Here is a 19,870-nt window from a genome sequence, read left to right on the forward strand (position 1 = left end):
TATATAATCTTAGGAGTTTTTCATTTAATTGCAAAATCTTAAGTATCTATTATGACTATCTCACCGGTTTTATACCAGTTTTTGGTTTGTTGTTTTGCATCCGTCGGGTCTTTCACCTACGGGTATGATTTGGGAATTATTGCCCAAGTCATAGCTTCAGAGAGTTTCACAGAATATATGAATTATCCAAATACTACAGTTACCGGTTTAATTGTATCTCTCTTTACTGTTGGGGCTTTTGCTGGAGCTCTTCTTGCTGGGTTTTTAGAAAAATTGAGTCGTCGTCAGACTATTTTGCTTGCTACTATTTTTTTCCTTTTTGGTGGTGCGCTTCAATGTGGAGCACAGAATTTTAGGTTCTTGTTTGCCGGGAGATTTTTTGCTGGAGTTGGTGTTGGGCTATACACTATGATTATTCCCTTGTACCAGGCAGAACTAGTACATCCAAAACATAGAGGGAGAGTCACAAGTCTCCAACAATTCTTCTTGGGTATCGGCGCTTTATCAGCTGCATGGATAGGATATGGATGCTACATAGGGTTTGAAGATGACAGGCAATGGAGAGTTCCTCTCGGTCTCCAGATGGTACCAGCATTATTACTAGGAAGTTTAATATTGCTCTTCCCCGAACTGCCTAGATGGTTATTAGAGTACAACAAGGATGAAAAAGCTTTGAAAGTTTTAGGGAAGCTATATGCACATGGTAATACACAAGATCCGTTTGTAGAAGAAGAGTTTTCGAAAATTAAAGCTGCCATTGAATTTGATAAAATACATGGTCAGACTAGTTGGGCCAGCTTGTTTTTGATACCATCGAATTTGAGGAGAATTTTCTTGTGTTGTGCTATTCAAGGTTCAGTTCAAATGACAGGTGTATCTGCAATACAGTATTATGCGCCGACAATATTTGCCCAGATAGGGTTATCATCTGGCAAAACTCTTTTGTATCAAGCAATCAATTCCATTATTGCTTTAATAGCGCAGGCTCTATGTATTGTTACTGTCGACTATACTGGGAGGAGATGGACTTTAATCGGAGCAAATATTGGTTGTGGGTGCATGTTTATCGTTTCTTGCATTCTTTTGGCACTTTTTCCACCTTATAAGGGAGCACAACCCCGTTCCTCACAGATAGGTTTTATTGCCTCTACTTGGATTTGGAATTTTATTTTCAGCATTTATGTCGGTCCATTGCTGTGGGTTATACCTAGTGAGGTCTTTAATACTGCAACTCGTTCTAAAGGTGTCTCCTTATCAACAATGACATGTTTCGCAATGAATACAATGATTGGACAAGTTACTCCATTAGCTATGGACACCATTCATTATCGATTTTATATTGTTTTTATTATTTGCAGTTTTACTAATTCATTCTTTTTCTGGTGTTTCCTTCCAGAAACAAAGGGCATACCATTGGAATCAATGAATCAATTGTTTGAAAACGCACCATGGTTTGTTCCAGGAATTAATAGTAAAGACTATTATGGTGATATCAAAGTTAATGATGATTCTAAATTCAAATCAGAGAAGGAAATTGAATACCTTGAAAAGGAAAATGATGTATCAATCAGTATTTCTTCTCATGTGGAAGCTTGATACCACATATAATCAGGTTTGATCCATGTTGGACTTCTAAGTATATTATTGTAATTGCAATGAGTTTCTAGGATTTAGTCTATAAATATTCAAACGTGATCAAATGTAGTTTTTTTTACATTAATAATGATATTGATCTAGTAGCTTGTGAAACATAGTTCGAGTTATTATTCCGTATTTCTCGCTAGTTCGTAGTATATTCATCCGAAAAAAACTGCTGCATTTTTTACGATGCTGCGATCCTGTCTGTTCGAACCAGGGAACCTTGCAGTTTTATAGTAGTAGCTCAGTTGGAACTTTGTACTTTCTCCATGCCCACTCCGATAAAGTTGTTCCTACCCAATTAGGTACCTAGAAAACATTGATAACAAGAAACTTCAATACCACAAGTAATATGTCAGGGCTGGTGGAATAAATGCTGCCGACATCTGTAATCCTCATTTCCGTGACGCCGTGAGTTTGAATTTTAAGGACAGCTAAACTATCATTGAACCATATGTCATATGGGCATTCATTACGTACGAAAATTCTGGTCAGATTATTGCCTCAGTTATTTTGAAGGAGCAATCAACACTTCCTGATAAGATTCGTTTTGGTCAGACAAGTTCACTCAGGAAGAGCTTTTGAATAGAATGATGGGTAGAGATTTTCCTGGAAAGTATGTTTCTTATGAGATTCTCTCAAAGAATGCAAAGAAACAATCGAACGTGCTATATAATAGCAGAAGACTTCTTATTGTATACATAAGCAGTGGGTGCATCTGGTCTTTCAGCCTTTGATTGGGATTCAGGAGAATTCATCAAGTTAGGCGAAACTTATTCAAATAAATTAACTCTGAATCAACAAATGGTTCAAGACTAATTAGATTGATAATTATTTATTTGCACTACTTTTTTAGTTGCAAAAAAAAATACACTATACCGTGGCATTTGAACTATAAGTCGAGCGTCACAAACTGAGAACTAAATTTCAAGTTGGATTTCATGTTGAAATTCTCTATGCATCCATTGATTTAGAATACATTGTCTATAATTATAAAAGATATCTGTTCAGATATTTTTCGTTCTGCTGATCTGTAGCTGCGATGTTAGAAAGCAATTTTTTCATATGTGATTCATCTATTATGTTCCCTACGATAATAACGGTATTATCATTTCAATCTTTCTAGTTTCTGCTGTAATATTTTCTTTGCCTACATGATTATTTGCTAATGGATACTTCTGCTCCAATTTGTGGTTGCTCCAAATATATTGAACATTTATGCATGCTACTACTAGCAAAGAAAATATGCTGACGACAGATACGGCTAAAAATGCATCATGATACTTCAGAGCATCATTCGTTCTCAATACTTGACCAGCACAAATTCCTGCCATGTTTGCAGCCATGACAAGCAATTCCATGGCTATAATACAATGTTTTAGCTTTGATACGTTGTTACTTGTCCAAGAGCAATTCAAAACATGACCAACTTTGTTATTAAGCATGTTAAAAGTGCAAATTTCACATTGTTTCTATCCGAGTCCGATATAGAAAATAATGCTATAGTAAAAACCATTTGCCAAAGGGTGATAAAACCTATTGAAATAGATCTAATATACAATAACTTAATAAAGTCAAAAGTACTAACATTACTGTTGCACACCAACGACCTATTGAACTCATCGCGTTCGCAGCAACAATTAAAGAACCTGTTGCAGATGCCGATAAATTACCTATGATTCATTTATCAGATCTCTAATAATTCTTTCAATAATAATTACAGCATAATATAAGCGTTATAATATCAATTAAAATTTAAGCTCTTTTATATACCTAAAAAATATCTCTACTTTTCCTCCCTTTTCTCAGCTAATTCTTGCCATCTTCGTGCCTCCATCTGCCACCATTTGGTTTCCATTTTGGTAGTAGAAAGTTCATGTTCAAGTTCCTTAACCTTTTTGTCAAGAATTTCAACTTCTTTTTGCCGTCTTTCTCTGTATCTTCTTGCAGCTATTGTATTCTTTAACCGTTTTGTTTCATGTAGATCTTCCGACAGCAAATTTTTTGGAGAGCTACGTCGTTTGCGTTTCTCGAGGCGCCTACGCACCCCATCGACATCCTCTAATGTTGAGCTACGTCCATTTGAGCGGTTAACCCGTCCGGAGTAACTTGATAGATCATGCGATTGGTCTATCCATATTAGCTTTCTTTGTGATTCGACATCAGTTAATTCCGGCTCACCTTCTGAAAGGGACGATGAAGATGACGATATTTTGTTATCATTTGGAAACAGATTAGTCTCGAATTCAGCATGTAGCGACGCTTCTCCAGGTTTTATAGCTGGATAAACAGGTGTTTCACCATCTTTGATCTCTTCAGATAACCAGCTATGGCTCGATGAGTGCTCGAGCGACAATTCACTAGGTAATTTCGGGATATAAGTTTGATTGTTTATTTCTTCAGTAGAGCCGAGGGCAGATCCAAAGAATGATGAACATTCTTGGGACTGAAACAAATTCGTAAGCTCCCATGTTAAGTCAGATATAAAGTGGTTTCAGTTGTACGCGCCGAAAATACTACAAGTACCGACGCTTATATACTACTCTGAAGAGAAAAAAAAAAAGGTGGTACAACTAGTTCCATTTGCTCCTATAAATATCTCAACCAAAACGAACAAAAGCCATAGCTTGTACGTTTTGGGAAAAATGAGTCATTATTGCTCACTCGTGTATGATAGTATTTACGCTGTAAAGGAACTTTGGCGTAAATTGGAGGACTCAGAAATATTTTTGGTTCACACTTAACAATTCGAACGATGTCAGTATCTCTTCCAGTACTCAAGATCATCATAGTCCTCAATGATAGGAATACATCTTAAAATACTGAGAGAGGGTAGCTTTATTTATATAATATCTGATTGACAATATTGTGTCTTCGCATAGTGATTTCGAATTACTCATTAGAATCATAATAGGATCATTTTTATCATAATGCGGAATGCATTTTTGCAACTTTTACAAATCGAACTCATATTAGGGTGATATTGGATTGTAATTTCCAATTAATCCCACTCCCACTAACTAGTATAGAGATTTAAATGCAACTGAATATTTTGAGGGTTCCTATGTTTAAAGAGTCTAAATGCTGTATTTAGAGATAATCATCATGACATGGATTGCGACGGTAGCTGGTCAATCTGTTTTAATGGGGTGTTATTTATTTCAATCCGATAATGCTTTGGGTGAGTAAAGGGTACTTAAAATACTTAATAGAACATATAATAAAGCCAAATGAATACAAGGTAAATGATGATATTCCTTAATGAATATGGTTGTTTACGAATATTAGCAGTTGAGAACAATGAAGTCTATGTTATTGGCTATTTAAAAGAAAATACGGATGCGACTCTTAAGCATCGTCCAGATTATTAAATAGTTTAATAGGAGCAGTTGATTCCTGCAATTTTAAGGTATGATATATCTCAATAATAACCAGAAATACAGAATTCATAGAATCGCCAAATGTTCAAAGGATAGACGACTTTGAAACATACTTCATTACTAATATGAATAAAAAAGGATATATTGACCAAAAACTTAAGGCAAACCACCTGGTATTACAAGAATAACCCCAAATTCTTTGAAATTTTTAATATGGAAATAGGAACCCCTTATTCATAGAGTTTGAAGTGCATTTCATGCAGCTATTAATATTAATTTCTATAAAGCCACTAGTCAACTAAATCCTTTGTACGTAACAAGGTAATACGTGATAAAAATTATGAAAATACCTGAATTAATGAAGTTAAAACGAAAAAATTCAATTTTAGATAAAAAAATTCTAAATAATTGTATAGGTTGGTTTCTTGCCATTCAAGGCTAAGACTTCAAATGCTTCAACTTTCAATACTTCTAAATTATTCAAAATGTAGGTTCTTTTTTTTTTGTAACTTCAATTAGAAAAACCTCTAGAGTATCAAAAATTCATATCTTATTCCTAGGTACATATACGACAATGGACCTTAAGTATTAGACCACTTCTCAAAGTAAACTCATAGTATTGTTTGATCTAATAATATAACTTGTATATAAAAACCAATATGCGTATAATATCAACAGCATCCTCAACTCTCTAGACATATTGACACCTCCTATTTATTCTTTAACTACTATACTAGCAGAGCCCATACCTGAACCAATACACATTGAGGTTAAACCAATATCACCTGGCTTCAATAATCTTAAGATTGTAGCATATTGTCTAGCCCCAGTTACACCCACTGGATGGCCCAAGGCAATAGCCCCCCCATTGATGTTCACTTTCTCTTCTGGTATATTGCAGGCTTTAATTGAGTACAAACATTGTGTAGCAAAAGCTTCATTGATTTCAAAGGCTGCAATATCATCCACTACTAAGTTAGTTTTCTTGAGAATATGAGGAATAGCCATTGCTGGACCAACCCCCATGATTTCTGGAGGAACACCAACAGAAACACATCTAACAAACTTACCTTCAATTTTAAATCCATTTTCTTCAGCAAAAGAACGTCTCATAAGTAAAACACCTGCTGCTCCATCACTTACTTGAGAAGAGTTACCAGCATGGGTCAGGCCATCCTTCTTAAATGATGGGCGTAATTTGCCCAAGGATTCTGCAGTGACTCCCTTACGAACACCTTCGTCTTTATCAACTATAATTTTTTTAAAAGAAACATTACCTTGGCCATCCTTTTCTTCAATTAATGATTCAACAGGCAATATTTCATCAGCAAAGACACCTGAAGCCAATGCTTTTTCAGCCTTCTGGAAAGATTTAGCTGCAAATTCATCCTGTTGTTTGCGTGAGATATTGTACTTGATAGCAATATTCTCGTTGGTGATCCCCATAGGAATCTTAGATTTTATCATTTCTGGGTGATCCTCGAGAGCTTTTGACACAACTGATTGACCCAATCCAAAGTCTTTAGTCATCGATTCCACACCAACAGCTAGACCGCAATCAATTTCTCCCGATATTATTTTATTTGCTATATCACCTATAGCTACCAATCCAGACCCACACTGTCTATTTATGGCTATAATGGGGGTGGTGTATGGAATACCAGCGCTTATGGCGGCAGCTCTATGTTCACAGATACCGGAACGAACCTTGAGTACATTAGCGCAAGCAATATCCTCAATTAAATTAGGATTAACCTGGGTTTTGGCAAGGAATGCTTCTAGAAACTTCAATAAAATATAGTCACTCCCAACATCCTTGAAGCTTCCTTTAAACCCTTTTCCAATTGCTGTACGATAAGATGCAACAATCACCACATCATCGGGGTTTTTCGAAGTTATGTGATTAGTTGCAGATGGAGATAAATGCCCTAAAACTTGATTTAATCTATCCATACTGGGTTGTATTTCCTAATTTCTTCCATTTTCTGAGAGGGAAAGATGCTTATTTATAATCGTGGAGGGGTAATTTTTCATGTGTAAATTTTGTTCCCTACCTGACAACTTCGAATTTACAGACAGGTTGAATAATGGCTAAAGAAATACTTCAATTCACATTGACTTCTAAACCTAGGAATCAAAAGTTTATAATAGAAAACTCTAGAGCGTATAATATTACGGATCGCACCATGACAGATCCTGTAGAATGAAATATTTCGAGTTTGAATATCATTATTTGTATGTAAATATCACCTTATTTAATAATTCGATTAAATTTTCAGTAATTCCATCGATAGTAACTACTTTCATCTATGGGTACTCTTCGAGTCTTTATAATAATTTCTTAACGTAAATCTTATTACAATATTCTGACATAATAAGTTGCAATTATCAATCGTAAAATTTGTATAGAAAAGATAATATTTATTTCTCAATAATCATTAAATTTAGTAAAGTTATGTCTGGGAATAAAACCTTAACTAATTTGCTGTCACATATAAAAATATAATAATATGCTATCTACTGATATCACGTTCAAAAATTGAATTCAAGATTTTTTCAGAACCAAGACTCAAGTTCATCTTTAAAAGAGGCAGCCTTCAGTTCAAAAGAACCCTTAGCTGAACCAATCTTGTCATAAAAATTGTTCTCAAGTGTTGCAACCCGCAGGATAACTGCTTTTTCAGCAGAGATTATATTCAGTTTGCCTGCATCTTCTGCCGATGATACTGTCAGCTGAGCTGTTTGTTTGAGAGATAATGCCTTCAGTTCCAAAGACGATTCGATGGAAGCGATTTCCAGAGCAGTCGCTCCTTTAGCCGAAGCGATAGCTTGTTGAACAGCACTTTCGAGCTCTCCTGCTTTCAGTTGTAAGTCTTCCTGAATACAAGCAATATCATCATCACCTTCCGGCTCTGCATTTGCAATAGCCTGCTGAGCAGCAGCCTTAAGAGAAGCAGCCTCCAGTTGTGCGGCAGCGACAACAGATGAAAATCTCAGTTGTGCAGCCAGTTCAATTGAACTTGCAGCATTCCCAGCAACGCTTTTAGCAGAATTCACCCCATTTGAAATAGAATTTTTGGTTGATTGTAAAGCAGCTGTTTTGAGGGATACCACTTTCAGTTCTAGAGCCTTTTCAAAACTGGCGAGATTTCTTGGTGTAACGACTTCAGACGCTTTGGTGACTTCAATTGGTGCTGCTACTGCAAGAGTAATCAAATACGTGTAACAAATGGTGGTGCTTAGCTTCATTTTTAATATTGTATACCCTGTGCTTAGAATTGAGTAATATATAGATAACTGGTATTTATACAAATTAATCGTTGCAATTTTTGTATAGAGCATGTGAACACAAGTATTACTATTATTCATTGAATTTTCGTCATTTACGATCTTCATATTAGAATTTGCTTCTGATTTGACATACTTATTGCAAATATTTTTTTATTTGGCAGGTCACTTTAGGGAATGATAGTTGTAAATACGACTGAAATTATTTTTATCTATAATTAATTTCCTGATACGGAAATTGGCATCATTTGATATTCTGATTTTAATTGTTCGCGGCGTATGAGACGAATAAAGGGATTTTCAGCGACGTATTTTCTATATGAAATAGATTTAAAAAGAGATGTTTATGTATCTCCTTAATTCATTTGAATTTAATTGCCGTAATTATGACTCCAGACTTAAATTATTTTAAATACGTAAAATCATGTTTAAGATCACTTTTTTCTGTATATTTTTTTAAGTTTAGTGGAAATATAAGATGAGTCTTGTTAAATAGATTCTTAGCTATCAAAAATATATATGCGTAAGTATTTCTAAAATTGTTTCATTCGCAATTACAATAATCGTTCATAATTACTGATATGCGGGGCAAATATTTTAAGAGATATTCATGCTAATTTCGTATTTGTTTTCTGTAGTTAAGTGTGAAAAGTGTTAAGACTCTATACCCCTTTTTGATTTCACTAAGGCTGCATATGATTGCATATGATTGTTAGATTGAGCTATGACAATTGAGAATTAAAACCTGAATTTTACACTGTTATATTGCAATATTTTAATAAATCTTTTGAGTTTTACCATTCGATGAATGTACGACTCGAATGGTGTCTCCTTCACATATATTTGTAACGCGCATTAAAGAATAATGAGATCTTCAAAAATGTGGAGAAATCGAAGATATTCACCAAATGTTTTGCGAAAGCCATGAATACAACACTCTCTATAATTCTATGTAGTACATATATCCCTGAGAAATATCCCGCTCATATACATGTAATGATGTAAATTCTATTACTATCTAGGCCCCGGGGATTACCTGATTCGGCGACTTGTTCATTAAAATCATTTCATTTGTTGAGTCATCTTAAGCATCTCCAAAAAATGTGCAGAATATGACTCTTGCCGCAAGACATTCTCGTTCTGCATTGCGACCTTCAGTAATTTTCAATATATTGACGACGAATATTGTACAATAATGGGGACCTATAGTCGCGGTACAAGTTTAGATTTCAAACTTCGCTCTTACAAAAGCCGGCGTCCGAAATCGGACTAATTTAACATATAATCACAATATACTAAACTAAAAATGAAGATATATACATCTACTAGCCTTATCTATATTGCTTATGCAATTAATCAAGTATTTGGTTTTCCAGTCACAGAAGATTTAATTGCAATTTCGAATGGTCAGATCCCACTCCATACTAATGTGGTACCCAGTATTGAGGACGGAGCTAGAGTGGCTAGAACATTAGTGTTTAGAGAGTCTTTAGTCAATGTTAATACTTTTAAAACGGTTAAATCAGGAGATGATGAAACTCAATTGCCCGTTTCATCGATGGAGTATTATGCTGATTGTGATGGTAACGGAGATCCTTATTGGCTTGTGGTAGATATTGGATCCACTTTCCAAAATATTGAAAAAGGTTCGGATTACAGCTTCACTATTCGAGTAGGAGATCATCCTTTTGATGAAGATGTAGATACATCTTACCCTGGTAGTATTAAACATTCGCCTGCTGGTTCGCCTAGAATTAATTTGAGAGGGAAGTTGGAAGATGTAACTTTTGAAAACTCAATTGAACAACTAAGAGTAGAGACTTGTTTCTTGAAGAGACATCCAGATTCAGAAACCTGGCTTCCACGAAATAAAATCAGTCCTCATAAGTCACATTGGACTAAGCTTATTGTTGATGAGGTTTATATGGTCGGCGGCTTTGGTAATTTGGCCTACATTGGAACAATTGAAGACGATATTTACCATAAAGCGGAAATAATCAAGTCAGACATATAAATGTCACTCACCGTAATTTATTCTGGAAGGAGGGGGGAACTCATTTTATTCATATATATGGTGCACTAGGTGAGAGGGAATTGTACAATCGAATCTAACAAGATTGGATGCCCGCAAAGTGATACTAATAATTAGCTGAGCTAACTGATATGGATGAAATTTACAAATGTATGGTATTTACGCAATTGTATATCATTTTTCTTCAAACCAAAAATCCGTCTAAAGAGTATATTGTAATATCATTCAGCGGTACAGTATTTTCCAGCAATGAAAAAAATATCCCAGCTGTAAATTGATTGTTGATTATTATAATCTTTTTTGTAATAGTCTAATTTCAATTCACATCATTTTTTTCTACATGTGTACTTCTTTAATCTATTTTAATTATCAATTAAATTGTTTAGCCTAAAAAAAGTTGTCAATCTTCACATTTCTTGAGGGCTTAAACCTCCGTTACTGACATCCCCATTTGTCTTCATTGCTGAGAATTCGTTATCATCTATCTTACTCGTACTCAAAATGAACACTCTCTTCGTCTTGGGATTGAATATTTCTGTTACATAGTTGTATAGTATAATTTTTGGAATTGCTCATACAAACACAAGGGCTAGGAACGGAGTTAAAGGTGATATTATTCCCGACTAAAACATAATTTGAATAAGGGAAAGGAGGAGACTTTATGTAATGCTTTTATTTATATTATGATATAAGTGATCTCCCAGGATACTAATATTGTCGCATTTATTCTGCTGAATAGTAGAGGTTTGTTTATCTGGCTAACGGTGAAAAAAATAAGTTAACTTTTATGAAAAAGGTGGCTGCTGCACATGAAACATATATCAAAGATTGTAAGCTTCAACTGCCAGTTCAAAGGGCTCCTATTACTAAAGAAATGAAATCGTCCCCACAAGGTTCAACAACTTCAACTTTCCATCCTGATGCTTCATAAAGTCTTTTGAATTCCTCTTCTGTTCTTTGACGACCGCAACACATGAGCATCATTTGAATATCCAATACTTTGGAAAGGCCCGGCACATTTGGTTCTGGGATTACTGCTTCACAAGCAATGAATTTAGCACCAGGTCTTGCAACCTCCTTAGCCAGTCTTAAAATTTCTATGCACTTGTTATCAGGCCAGTCATGAAGAATATGTTTTACAAAGTAGACATCTGCAGGCACAGCCTTCTTAAACATGTCAATCTCTGCAAAAGATAGGGACTTCAGTAGTGCAGCATCTTTACCTTTAGATTCGACATCTTTAATAACAGTTGCAGTATCGCTTACAATTCCTTTCGCATCGGGTCTGGCCACCGTCTTTAAAACGAGGTCAAGAAAATACCCGCTACTGCCCCCAATATCACAAACAACATCAGCCTTCTCCAAATATTTTCCTTCTTTCAAAACCTTAACAATACCCTCAATTTCCTTATAAGAAATAGAATCCATCGCATTTCCAAATAATGTAGCATATTTTGGATTTCCATCCATATAATCAAAAACAGGTTTTCCAAATTCTATCTCAAAGGCAGTCCTTGTGGGTCCTTCCTTAACAAAGTCTGGTAGGTGCTTCCAGCAAACAAAGTGTTCTGCACTTTCCTCGAATAAAAAAAATCCTCTTAAAGACATTGGGTGATCTTTACGTAAAACTGTCCCATCTTCATTTAAGAGAAACTTATGGTCGCCATTTTCTTCAACTAGACCTATAAATGATAGTGCTCGAAGGAGTCTATATAGAGTATCAGTATGTACCTTAATTTCATGAGACACCTGCTCGGCCAGTTGTGGTTCCGTCGTGGATAATTGCTCAAATACTCCTAATAATACACCCGTATATGTTATCCGAGAAAACCATTTTCCCATAACTAATTTAAAAACGCCTGGCACACCAAGTCCTGTCATTCTTCTTATTTGATTGATTTAAACATTGAATCAAAACGAATGGCAATTATCTCCTATTTATATTTTAAACTCCTTCAGTTTCGCACGATTTAGGTGAATAGGTAAATGGAGCATGTTCTGAAATTGACGTGCATTATAACAGGGATCGTGATGTAAGACCTCGAATTATTAAGATTACGATATTCCGGACAACATTTGAATTTTCATGGGGGTTGTTGAATTTTATTCAAATCTACCAAGTTTAAAAGAATGCATCAATAGAGTCAAGAAATTTCTCTCGATTGATGAATAATGACACAACATTTTATATGTCGTAAGATCTTTCGATCCCTGTCCAATTGTTCTCGTTCTCAATTCATACTAGAGCGAAATCGGTGGAGAAATGATATTGGAGGTTGACATCTCGTGTTGGTTGACATAAATAATTCACACCTATAACTTGGCACCTCGTTGATTTTTACAAATAGTTTTTCTTTTATTTTTGGATGATGCTGTTGTACTATTTCGCAGCAAATATCCCCGTATATATGATTATACCAACAGACTTTCGTATAAATGCCCGAGGAGCTATATTCAGTCTTTCAAATTAATTTATTGGATATTTCAAACCCACTAATCTCGAGCAAAGCAATGGAAACCTAGTTATTGGACTGTTAAGGTCAATAATTATTAACCATATGCCAGATTTTTAAGAAAAAAACTATATAGGTAGGTATTTCACAAGAATAATGTAATGTAATAGAATTCAACGACTTGAATATGACTATAAAGCCCAAAAAAAAAAACATTTCAAAATCTAAATTATAAAAAACGCCAAGGACTGAGAAATCATTATTATATTAGAATTCTTCAGACCTCAAACCAAAGTATCCATCTGGGGCTGTGGTTGGGTCCAATAAACTAACTTGTCCCATACCACCATCAGTACCTGCGTAAGAAACTGAATTTCCCCACCAATTTATATCTTTTTCATGGTATTGAACAGCGAAGAAGATAATGATTCCACCGAATGCAACACCAGCATCAAGAGAAGATGACAAAATATAATTATATTTTTCCCACCATGCACCAAATCTTTTCTTAATATAGTGGTTGAAAGCGAAACACATGTAGAGACCAGGAAGGAAATAACTTAAATTATAAGGTGCGTAATTGAAGAGCCCACCAATGATAACTGCTGGTTGAAACCAACGAGTTTGTTTGTAAAAGTAATGTCTGACAGCAAGACATACAAGAGCAAGTAAAAAACCAATAAGGAAACAATAAGGTAATACAGGATACAATTTATTGAAGACTCTTTTTGGTCCAATAACACCCCAAAATACTGAAGAAGAATAGTAAGAAACTTCACTAGGACAAGTGAAATTGTTTGACTGTTCATCAGTACATATTCCATCAATATTCGAGATTTCCCAATTTATAACAAGCAATGACACAATTATTTGGAAAATAGTTCCCAACAATTGACCACGGAAAACTGCTCGTGGAGGAACTTTTGCATAATGTGCCATTTTCTGATCATATACATACTGCTGAGCCTGGCCGGTAATATTGAATCCCAAAGCCTTCAAAAACATTAAAGCGTCACCATTTCCTGGTAATGCATACCCAATAATCAATTCCACTAAAACCTCGAGAGTGAAATAGTACCCGGTAACAGCGTAAATGATGCATAATGGGATCACAAACACAGCATTGATACCAAGGACTAAGAAGATCCCCCAAACAGGGGTGTTAGCAGGATAAACTTTTACACAGACAATTGCGAAGACAAGCGCAATCAACATGATCACTAAAAAGCACCAGTCTGGAACTTCTTTATAATTAGACATCATTCGAGAATGTGGGTCTTTGAAACGTGAATAATTTGACGATCTGAAATCGGTAATCAGTTCTTTCAATGATTTGATTGAGTTCCAAATACCTTTACGTTCAGTAAAGAAGACGTATGGAACCATGAACGTATAAAGGGCACAATTAGCACCGTAAACTACCAAGTTAGCAGCCGATAAATATGGTGGGCCGTATTTTTTATATTTATCCTCATCAAGTCTCCCGTTGGTAAGCACACTTTGGACCTCATATATTGTACCGGTATTTGTATAGATGTTGTTATCATTGATTGGAAGATAAGCGGTCCATTTGTAGTTGCTATAATAAAGACCAATAATAACGAAAAACCCAATGAACATTCCAATCATCATATTCAAATATGTATAAAATGGGAATGCCAATGGAAGCCAATAACCAATAATGTTCCAATCAAAACTCGAAATTGGATTTAAACCAAGGCCTTGAATAGATCCGGTAACAGTTGCCAAATTAAAGTTGTCAGGCTTGATCCAAGTCATCCAATTAAAATATGACAATGCTTGAAATAAATAATCAGGAACCCACATGTATAAAAATGAACAAGTAAACACAATAAAGAAAAATTTATAACGAGTGATTGTCCAGCCATGAATACTTTCTTTTTTTTCTTTCTTCAATAAAGCTCGATTAAGAGCGAGTGTAGGTAGAATAGTTGGCCAAACAGCACGAACTGGGTAGATAACTATCTTTCTGAGAATACCTGCAAAACCAAAACCAAATAATTGAGTGCAAAGAGAAAGTAGAATTTGATAACCTGCAGTAATCCAAGTATTACCATAAAAGATATTTAGTTTTTCGACATAAAAGTTGTAACCAACATACATACCACCAATCGCGATATCAAACATAACAGTAGCAAACATCTGTTCTTTATAAGTCCAAGGACCCGGGTTTAGGGAATGCCTAGTTCCAAACAACGTAAATCCCCAATCTGGCAAAACATATTCAAGAGCAAGACCAGATGGATACATTAGCATCTGACAAACTGAGGCAGATAAATAAATGGAAGGTTGTCTACGAGAGAAGAGTTCATTGACTCCAGTACCAACAACACACCAAAAGAACCCTAATATATAAGCACGTATAGTTTCACAAGGGATATTTGGATCATCTAAGGGTGAAGAAATTGCACGAACTTCTGGATATGGAGAGTGGTATTCATTCAAAGCTGCATACATCTTGACGTTAAAAACCCAGTCATCATAACTCATTCTCAAATCATTATTATAACCGTTCACAATTTTTTGAATAAATTCAAAATCATCATATGGAAAATTTGGATCATCATCATGATCTTGAAGACATTGTTTCAAAATATCAAGAGCCTTTGGTAATGGTAACTCGTCGGTTTTTTGAAAAAGATACTCTATTTCAGGAATGCTGGTATCATCAGTTAGAACATCACTGTGACCCAACTTTTCATAAAGTTTATGTTTATAGTCCTCATGAAGGGCAGTTGACTCATCTTTCAAATCCACTCGTATAAAATCGCTTTTGTCCTCAAGTTTCGTTTCAGACATTTTGCGTGGTGAAAAAAAGAGATTTTAAAAAATAACGATTCAGCCATATTTAAATCAAAAGGTTATGCATTTATATATATCATTTTTATGTTCAAATCAACTACGAGTCAGTAAAGTAAACCGATCGCGATATCTGGAAATCAATTAGTAGCCACTAATAGTGTCACAGCGATTATTTTTTTCCTTCAGTACACTCTACATATATGCACCGATCCGTATGAACGATCCGACGCACTTTCCTGTAAAGTTTGCGTTGGTTACATAGAATTTTATAGTTGACAGTAATATTTTGGGAGTAGTTTTGAGAGAACTATATAACTGAAAAAGATTGATGAAATGATTTAATTTAACTTTATTACGGTTTAATATTGAGTCATATAGCAATACTAAAGCGGGAAATGCTGTATAATTCCATTACCTTGTTTGAATGATATTAGCCCTAAATAATTAGTTATTTAAAAGGTAATATGAAGTGCAATTACAAGTCAAAAAGTTTTCTTGGCAAACCGCTGACAGAAACCGTTACGAACAAAACTGAATAATAAACCTTCTCATGTAGTGTGATTTCTGAGACACTATCGAGGATCAATAAAGATGAAATGAATATTTTCTGTGGACAGGTTATAACAACACAGACTGTATTTTTCCTTTTAGTTTAAAAGCTAATAGATTTATTCGTAAAGTTGATCATCTGAGTTCTATCTTTTTTTGGAATAAGTACAAGCAGTTCTGTTATAACACTCAACTCCGATATGTTTCATGTTAGACTCAAACTTAATACTCACATTATTTGGGTATTAGGTTTAGTTTCCCTGTCAATAACGGAATATTCTTTATCCATGGTTTTCTAGAATACAATATACTACTCTTCATGCTTGTGTCGTTACTAGTGGCATTGTGGTTTTTCGTAGTTTGAAGTTCTAGATGCAATACAATTAGGTCCGAACAAGGCCTTTCTATGTAATATAAGGCGCATTAAATGGTGCACCTTATCACGTAATGTTGGCTCTCATGTTAAAGGATAACTAGAAAAAGTTTTTTGTCAAGCAGGCAATTATTATCATCCGGTGTTCGTTCCTACTGTAACATCATAGAATTGAATTAATTTGTATATAATAAATTCAATTATATGAATAGATATGTAGGATTAATCGAATCAATAAATCCAATAATTCTTCAGCTTCAATTAAAGTATGCGCTGAAAAATAACTTCAAAGTATTTTTTGAAAGGCGGGTCAAATATGCATTATCTGATTAGTGTTTACCGAAGCTCATAACCTTATACATTTACGAGATTTATCTGATTAAGTTACTTCTCATTGAATTCATACATGAGAGAACAATTCTTTCATTTTTTATTTCTTATTCGATAATAAAGACATCAATCGTATATGTTTTTTGGATTATTAATGTTTACACTACCTCTATAAGAATAAAGTATGCTTAATGAATTTACGAAAAGTGATACATTTTCAATTTTACTATTATGTTTCTATTCTTCAAATTTTACAATCATTCACGTTCGTGTCATATATCTCCCCGCTATATTTTAAAGGAATCCATCAATGCAAACTTTTTTCAACGTCTTGTTAGTGACATCTTGAGATTCGTAGATTTTATATCTGCATTAACAGAAAAAAAAAAGAGAAATATTTCAGCTGTATCCATCCATGCCAAGACTTGAATTCAAATTAGATGTATAAACATTTAATGCGACTGTGAAGGTCATTTTTTAGCTTCTCTTCCTAAGTTAGGAAAAATATAATAAATTTGTAACAATTTCCAGGTATGACAGCTAATTTACAAAACTTTATATTGAATCTGCATGTACCATGTGTAATTAAATTATCCTACTGTTCTGGGTTTTGCCAAGAAAAACTGAGTGCGAAGATTTTCGGTTTAGATTAGTTACGAGGTATATCAGATTAATCTTGACTTATTAATGGCGGCCTTGCATGCAATTCATAGATAGTCATCATCGTCAGTGAAAACAACTCAAGGCCAATGTAATATAAATAAGACACAATCTATTTTTTTTTTGATTTTCGAAGAAAATTAAACAATTTTTTGTTGTTAAGTCTTATAGAAATGGTTCAAGATCATGATTGCAAGGAGATACCTCCCATAGGTAGAGATGAAGAAAACACAACGAAGTGTACTATGGATAATGAATTTAAAGAGGTCGACGAATATGAACAATCTTCAAGTACCAAAACTCATGAACCACATGTCCCCCTTATGAGAGGTGTTCAGCTCATAGAAAATGTTAAGACAGCCATGGATGATTCAAAGAGAGGCAATATTGTAAAAGCTGTTTATGGTACTTCTATCCTTGTTTGTGCTTGGGCAGCCTCATTAGACGCATCTACTACTAACAGTTTACAGCCTTTAGCAACATCTTCTTTTGGGGCTCATTCAAGTTTGGCGACTATAAATATTGCAAATGGTATCATTGGTGCAGTAAGTAATCCTATATTAGCGAAGTTTGCTGATTTGATTTCAAGAACTTTTATTTACATCATTTCTGTGTTTTTTTATACAGTTGGTTATATTATTGCAGCTTCAAGTCAAACTGCTACCGCATTTATTGTTGGGCTAGGGATAGCTACTGTAGGTAAAACTGGCGTGGATTTCGTGAACACTCTTATTGTGATTGATTTCACACCTTTAAAATGGAGAGGATTTGTCACGTCAATTTTAGCAACACCTTTTATCATAAATTGTTGGTTTGCAGGTCTAATTGTTGGCGATTTACGGGTAGCTAATTGGAAATGGGGTTACGGCATGTTTGCTATAATAATTCCAGTTGTATTGCTACCTGCAATAGCCCTAATGACTTATTTTGACAAGACAGTTACACTCGCTGATAGTTTTTCAGCTGGTAAATCTAAGACAAAGAAAGAAGAGCTCTATAATATCGTATCTATAATCAAGCAAGGATTGATAGAAGTGGATGCATTTGGTTTATTGTTACTAGGATTTGGATTCGCATTATTATTATTACCATTCTCTCTAGCTGGCTCAGCTGACAACGGTTGGAGAAACCCAAGTTTAATTGCCATGATTATTGTTGGTGGATTGTTGGTGATAGCGTTTTTTGTTTACGAAATATACTATGCACCATTTCCGGCAATGCCAAAAAGAATATTGAATGTGACATTGGTAATGTCAATTATCATAGACTTTTTCTATTACTTTGCTGGGTATATAGGGTTGCTTTATTTTTCATCCTACGTTTTTGTTGTCAAAGATTGGAATTATACAAACTGGACCTACTTTAATAATACTCTTACTCTAGCGTTATGTATATTCGGCGTTATTGCGGGTATTTTATTCAGAGTCACCCGTAGATATAAAATTTGGCAATTGCTAGGTCTCGCAATGAGGATTATCTCTTATGGGATTTTGATACTGGGTAAAGGTTCTACTATAGTCACTGGCGCATTGATTGCTCATCCGATATTGGCAGGTGGGGGTGGTGGTCTTTCTGTTGTTGCCTCCGGTGTTGCACTCCAAGCATCTGTGGAGCATTCTCAAGTTGCTTTGGCAATTGCCATGCTAAGCCTTTGGACTCGCATTGGTGGTTCAATAGGAGAAGCCATTACTAGTGCTATATGGAACGCTAAAATGCCTGCTAGTTTAAGAAAACATTTATCTTCATCTGTTTCCGACGCACAGGTTGCTGAATTTTTTGGAGATATTACATTACTCCATGAATACCCAATTAAAAGTGAAATTAGACAAGGGGCTATTGCAGCCTACCAAGAAGTAAATTACTATTTCTTTTGTATTGCTCTAGGATTGTCTTTCATCCCATTTATCTGTGCGTTTTTTCAGACTAATTACTTCCTCAATGACAAGCAAAATGCAGTAGATCAAGATGTACATGATGAAAAAGACATAACAAAAGGTGCTCCGAAAAATTGGAAAGATAAGTTTGCAAGATGCTTCTGAGAAATTTGTCGTTAGATATTTCTAAAAGTATCTAGCGTTTTTCTATTCGATAACCATGATCTTATAAAAGCAATCTTAAATTTCGGATTTACATATATATACTCCTTGAACTAAATACAAATAATTAAAATATGTCGAAGAATAGGTCTGGACAAAAATGGATTACAGATGAGCGACGATTAAAAGCTCCCAGTTTAAACAGATTTCTTATGACGAGGGGTTGGTAAATTCAATATCGGTATTACTCATCAGGACCTATTGTTGGTAAGATAGTGTACATCATGATTAGAACAACTTTATTTCAC

At 34.8% G+C, this 19,870-nt stretch overlaps 10 protein-coding genes across 10 annotated transcripts; 4 read left to right on the forward strand and 6 right to left on the reverse strand. All coding sequences in view use genetic code 12, as the record gives it.

Annotated features, from left to right (window-relative positions):
- Positions 1 to 51: 51 nt before the first annotated feature.
- Positions 52 to 1,596, forward strand: DEHA2B16280g (DEHA2B16280p; the record flags this gene model as incomplete). Its single annotated transcript, XM_457659.1, has 1 exon — positions 52 to 1,596. The coding sequence occupies one exon, from the start codon at positions 52 to 54 to the stop codon at positions 1,594 to 1,596; it is 1,545 nt and encodes a 514-aa protein (XP_457659.2).
- A 632-nt stretch (positions 1,597 to 2,228) lies between these two features.
- Positions 2,229 to 2,375, forward strand: DEHA2B16302g (DEHA2B16302p; the record flags this gene model as incomplete). Its single annotated transcript, XM_457660.1, has 1 exon — positions 2,229 to 2,375. The coding sequence occupies one exon, from the start codon at positions 2,229 to 2,231 to the stop codon at positions 2,373 to 2,375; it is 147 nt and encodes a 48-aa protein (XP_457660.1).
- A 351-nt stretch (positions 2,376 to 2,726) lies between these two features.
- Positions 2,727 to 3,083, reverse strand: DEHA2B16324g (DEHA2B16324p; the record flags this gene model as incomplete). Its single annotated transcript, XM_457661.1, has 1 exon — positions 2,727 to 3,083. The coding sequence occupies one exon, from the start codon at positions 3,081 to 3,083 to the stop codon at positions 2,727 to 2,729; it is 357 nt and encodes a 118-aa protein (XP_457661.2).
- A 341-nt stretch (positions 3,084 to 3,424) lies between these two features.
- DEHA2B16346g (DEHA2B16346p) lies at positions 3,425 to 4,292 on the reverse strand (the record flags this gene model as incomplete). Its single annotated transcript, XM_457662.1, has 2 exons — positions 3,425 to 4,084; positions 4,254 to 4,292. 2 exons carry the CDS (start codon positions 4,290 to 4,292, stop codon positions 3,425 to 3,427), a joined length of 699 nt encoding a protein of 232 aa, XP_457662.2.
- A 1,440-nt stretch (positions 4,293 to 5,732) lies between these two features.
- Positions 5,733 to 6,971, reverse strand: DEHA2B16368g (DEHA2B16368p; the record flags this gene model as incomplete). Its single annotated transcript, XM_457663.1, has 1 exon — positions 5,733 to 6,971. The coding sequence occupies one exon, from the start codon at positions 6,969 to 6,971 to the stop codon at positions 5,733 to 5,735; it is 1,239 nt and encodes a 412-aa protein (XP_457663.2).
- A 603-nt stretch (positions 6,972 to 7,574) lies between these two features.
- Positions 7,575 to 8,414, reverse strand: DEHA2B16390g (DEHA2B16390p; the record flags this gene model as incomplete). Its single annotated transcript, XM_457664.1, has 1 exon — positions 7,575 to 8,414. The coding sequence occupies one exon, from the start codon at positions 8,412 to 8,414 to the stop codon at positions 7,575 to 7,577; it is 840 nt and encodes a 279-aa protein (XP_457664.2).
- Positions 8,415 to 9,612: 1,198 nt separating this feature from the next.
- On the forward strand, positions 9,613 to 10,320 carry DEHA2B16412g (DEHA2B16412p; the record flags this gene model as incomplete). Its single annotated transcript, XM_457665.1, has 1 exon — positions 9,613 to 10,320. The coding sequence occupies one exon, from the start codon at positions 9,613 to 9,615 to the stop codon at positions 10,318 to 10,320; it is 708 nt and encodes a 235-aa protein (XP_457665.1).
- Positions 10,321 to 11,187: 867 nt separating this feature from the next.
- On the reverse strand, positions 11,188 to 12,219 carry DEHA2B16434g (DEHA2B16434p; the record flags this gene model as incomplete). The annotated part of the gene is made up of 1 exon (XM_457666.1): positions 11,188 to 12,219. One exon carries the CDS (start codon positions 12,217 to 12,219, stop codon positions 11,188 to 11,190), a length of 1,032 nt encoding a protein of 343 aa, XP_457666.2.
- An 839-nt stretch (positions 12,220 to 13,058) lies between these two features.
- Positions 13,059 to 15,611, reverse strand: DEHA2B16456g (DEHA2B16456p; the record flags this gene model as incomplete). Its single annotated transcript, XM_457667.1, has 1 exon — positions 13,059 to 15,611. The coding sequence occupies one exon, from the start codon at positions 15,609 to 15,611 to the stop codon at positions 13,059 to 13,061; it is 2,553 nt and encodes an 850-aa protein (XP_457667.2).
- Positions 15,612 to 17,699: 2,088 nt separating this feature from the next.
- Positions 17,700 to 19,565, forward strand: DEHA2B16478g (DEHA2B16478p; the record flags this gene model as incomplete). The annotated part of the gene is made up of 1 exon (XM_457668.1): positions 17,700 to 19,565. One exon carries the CDS (start codon positions 17,700 to 17,702, stop codon positions 19,563 to 19,565), a length of 1,866 nt encoding a protein of 621 aa, XP_457668.2.
- Positions 19,566 to 19,870: the final 305 nt, after the last annotated feature.

This window comes from Debaryomyces hansenii, assembly GCF_000006445.2.
Source record: "Debaryomyces hansenii CBS767 chromosome B complete sequence".
Taxonomy (NCBI): domain Eukaryota; kingdom Fungi; phylum Ascomycota; class Pichiomycetes; order Serinales; family Debaryomycetaceae; genus Debaryomyces; species Debaryomyces hansenii.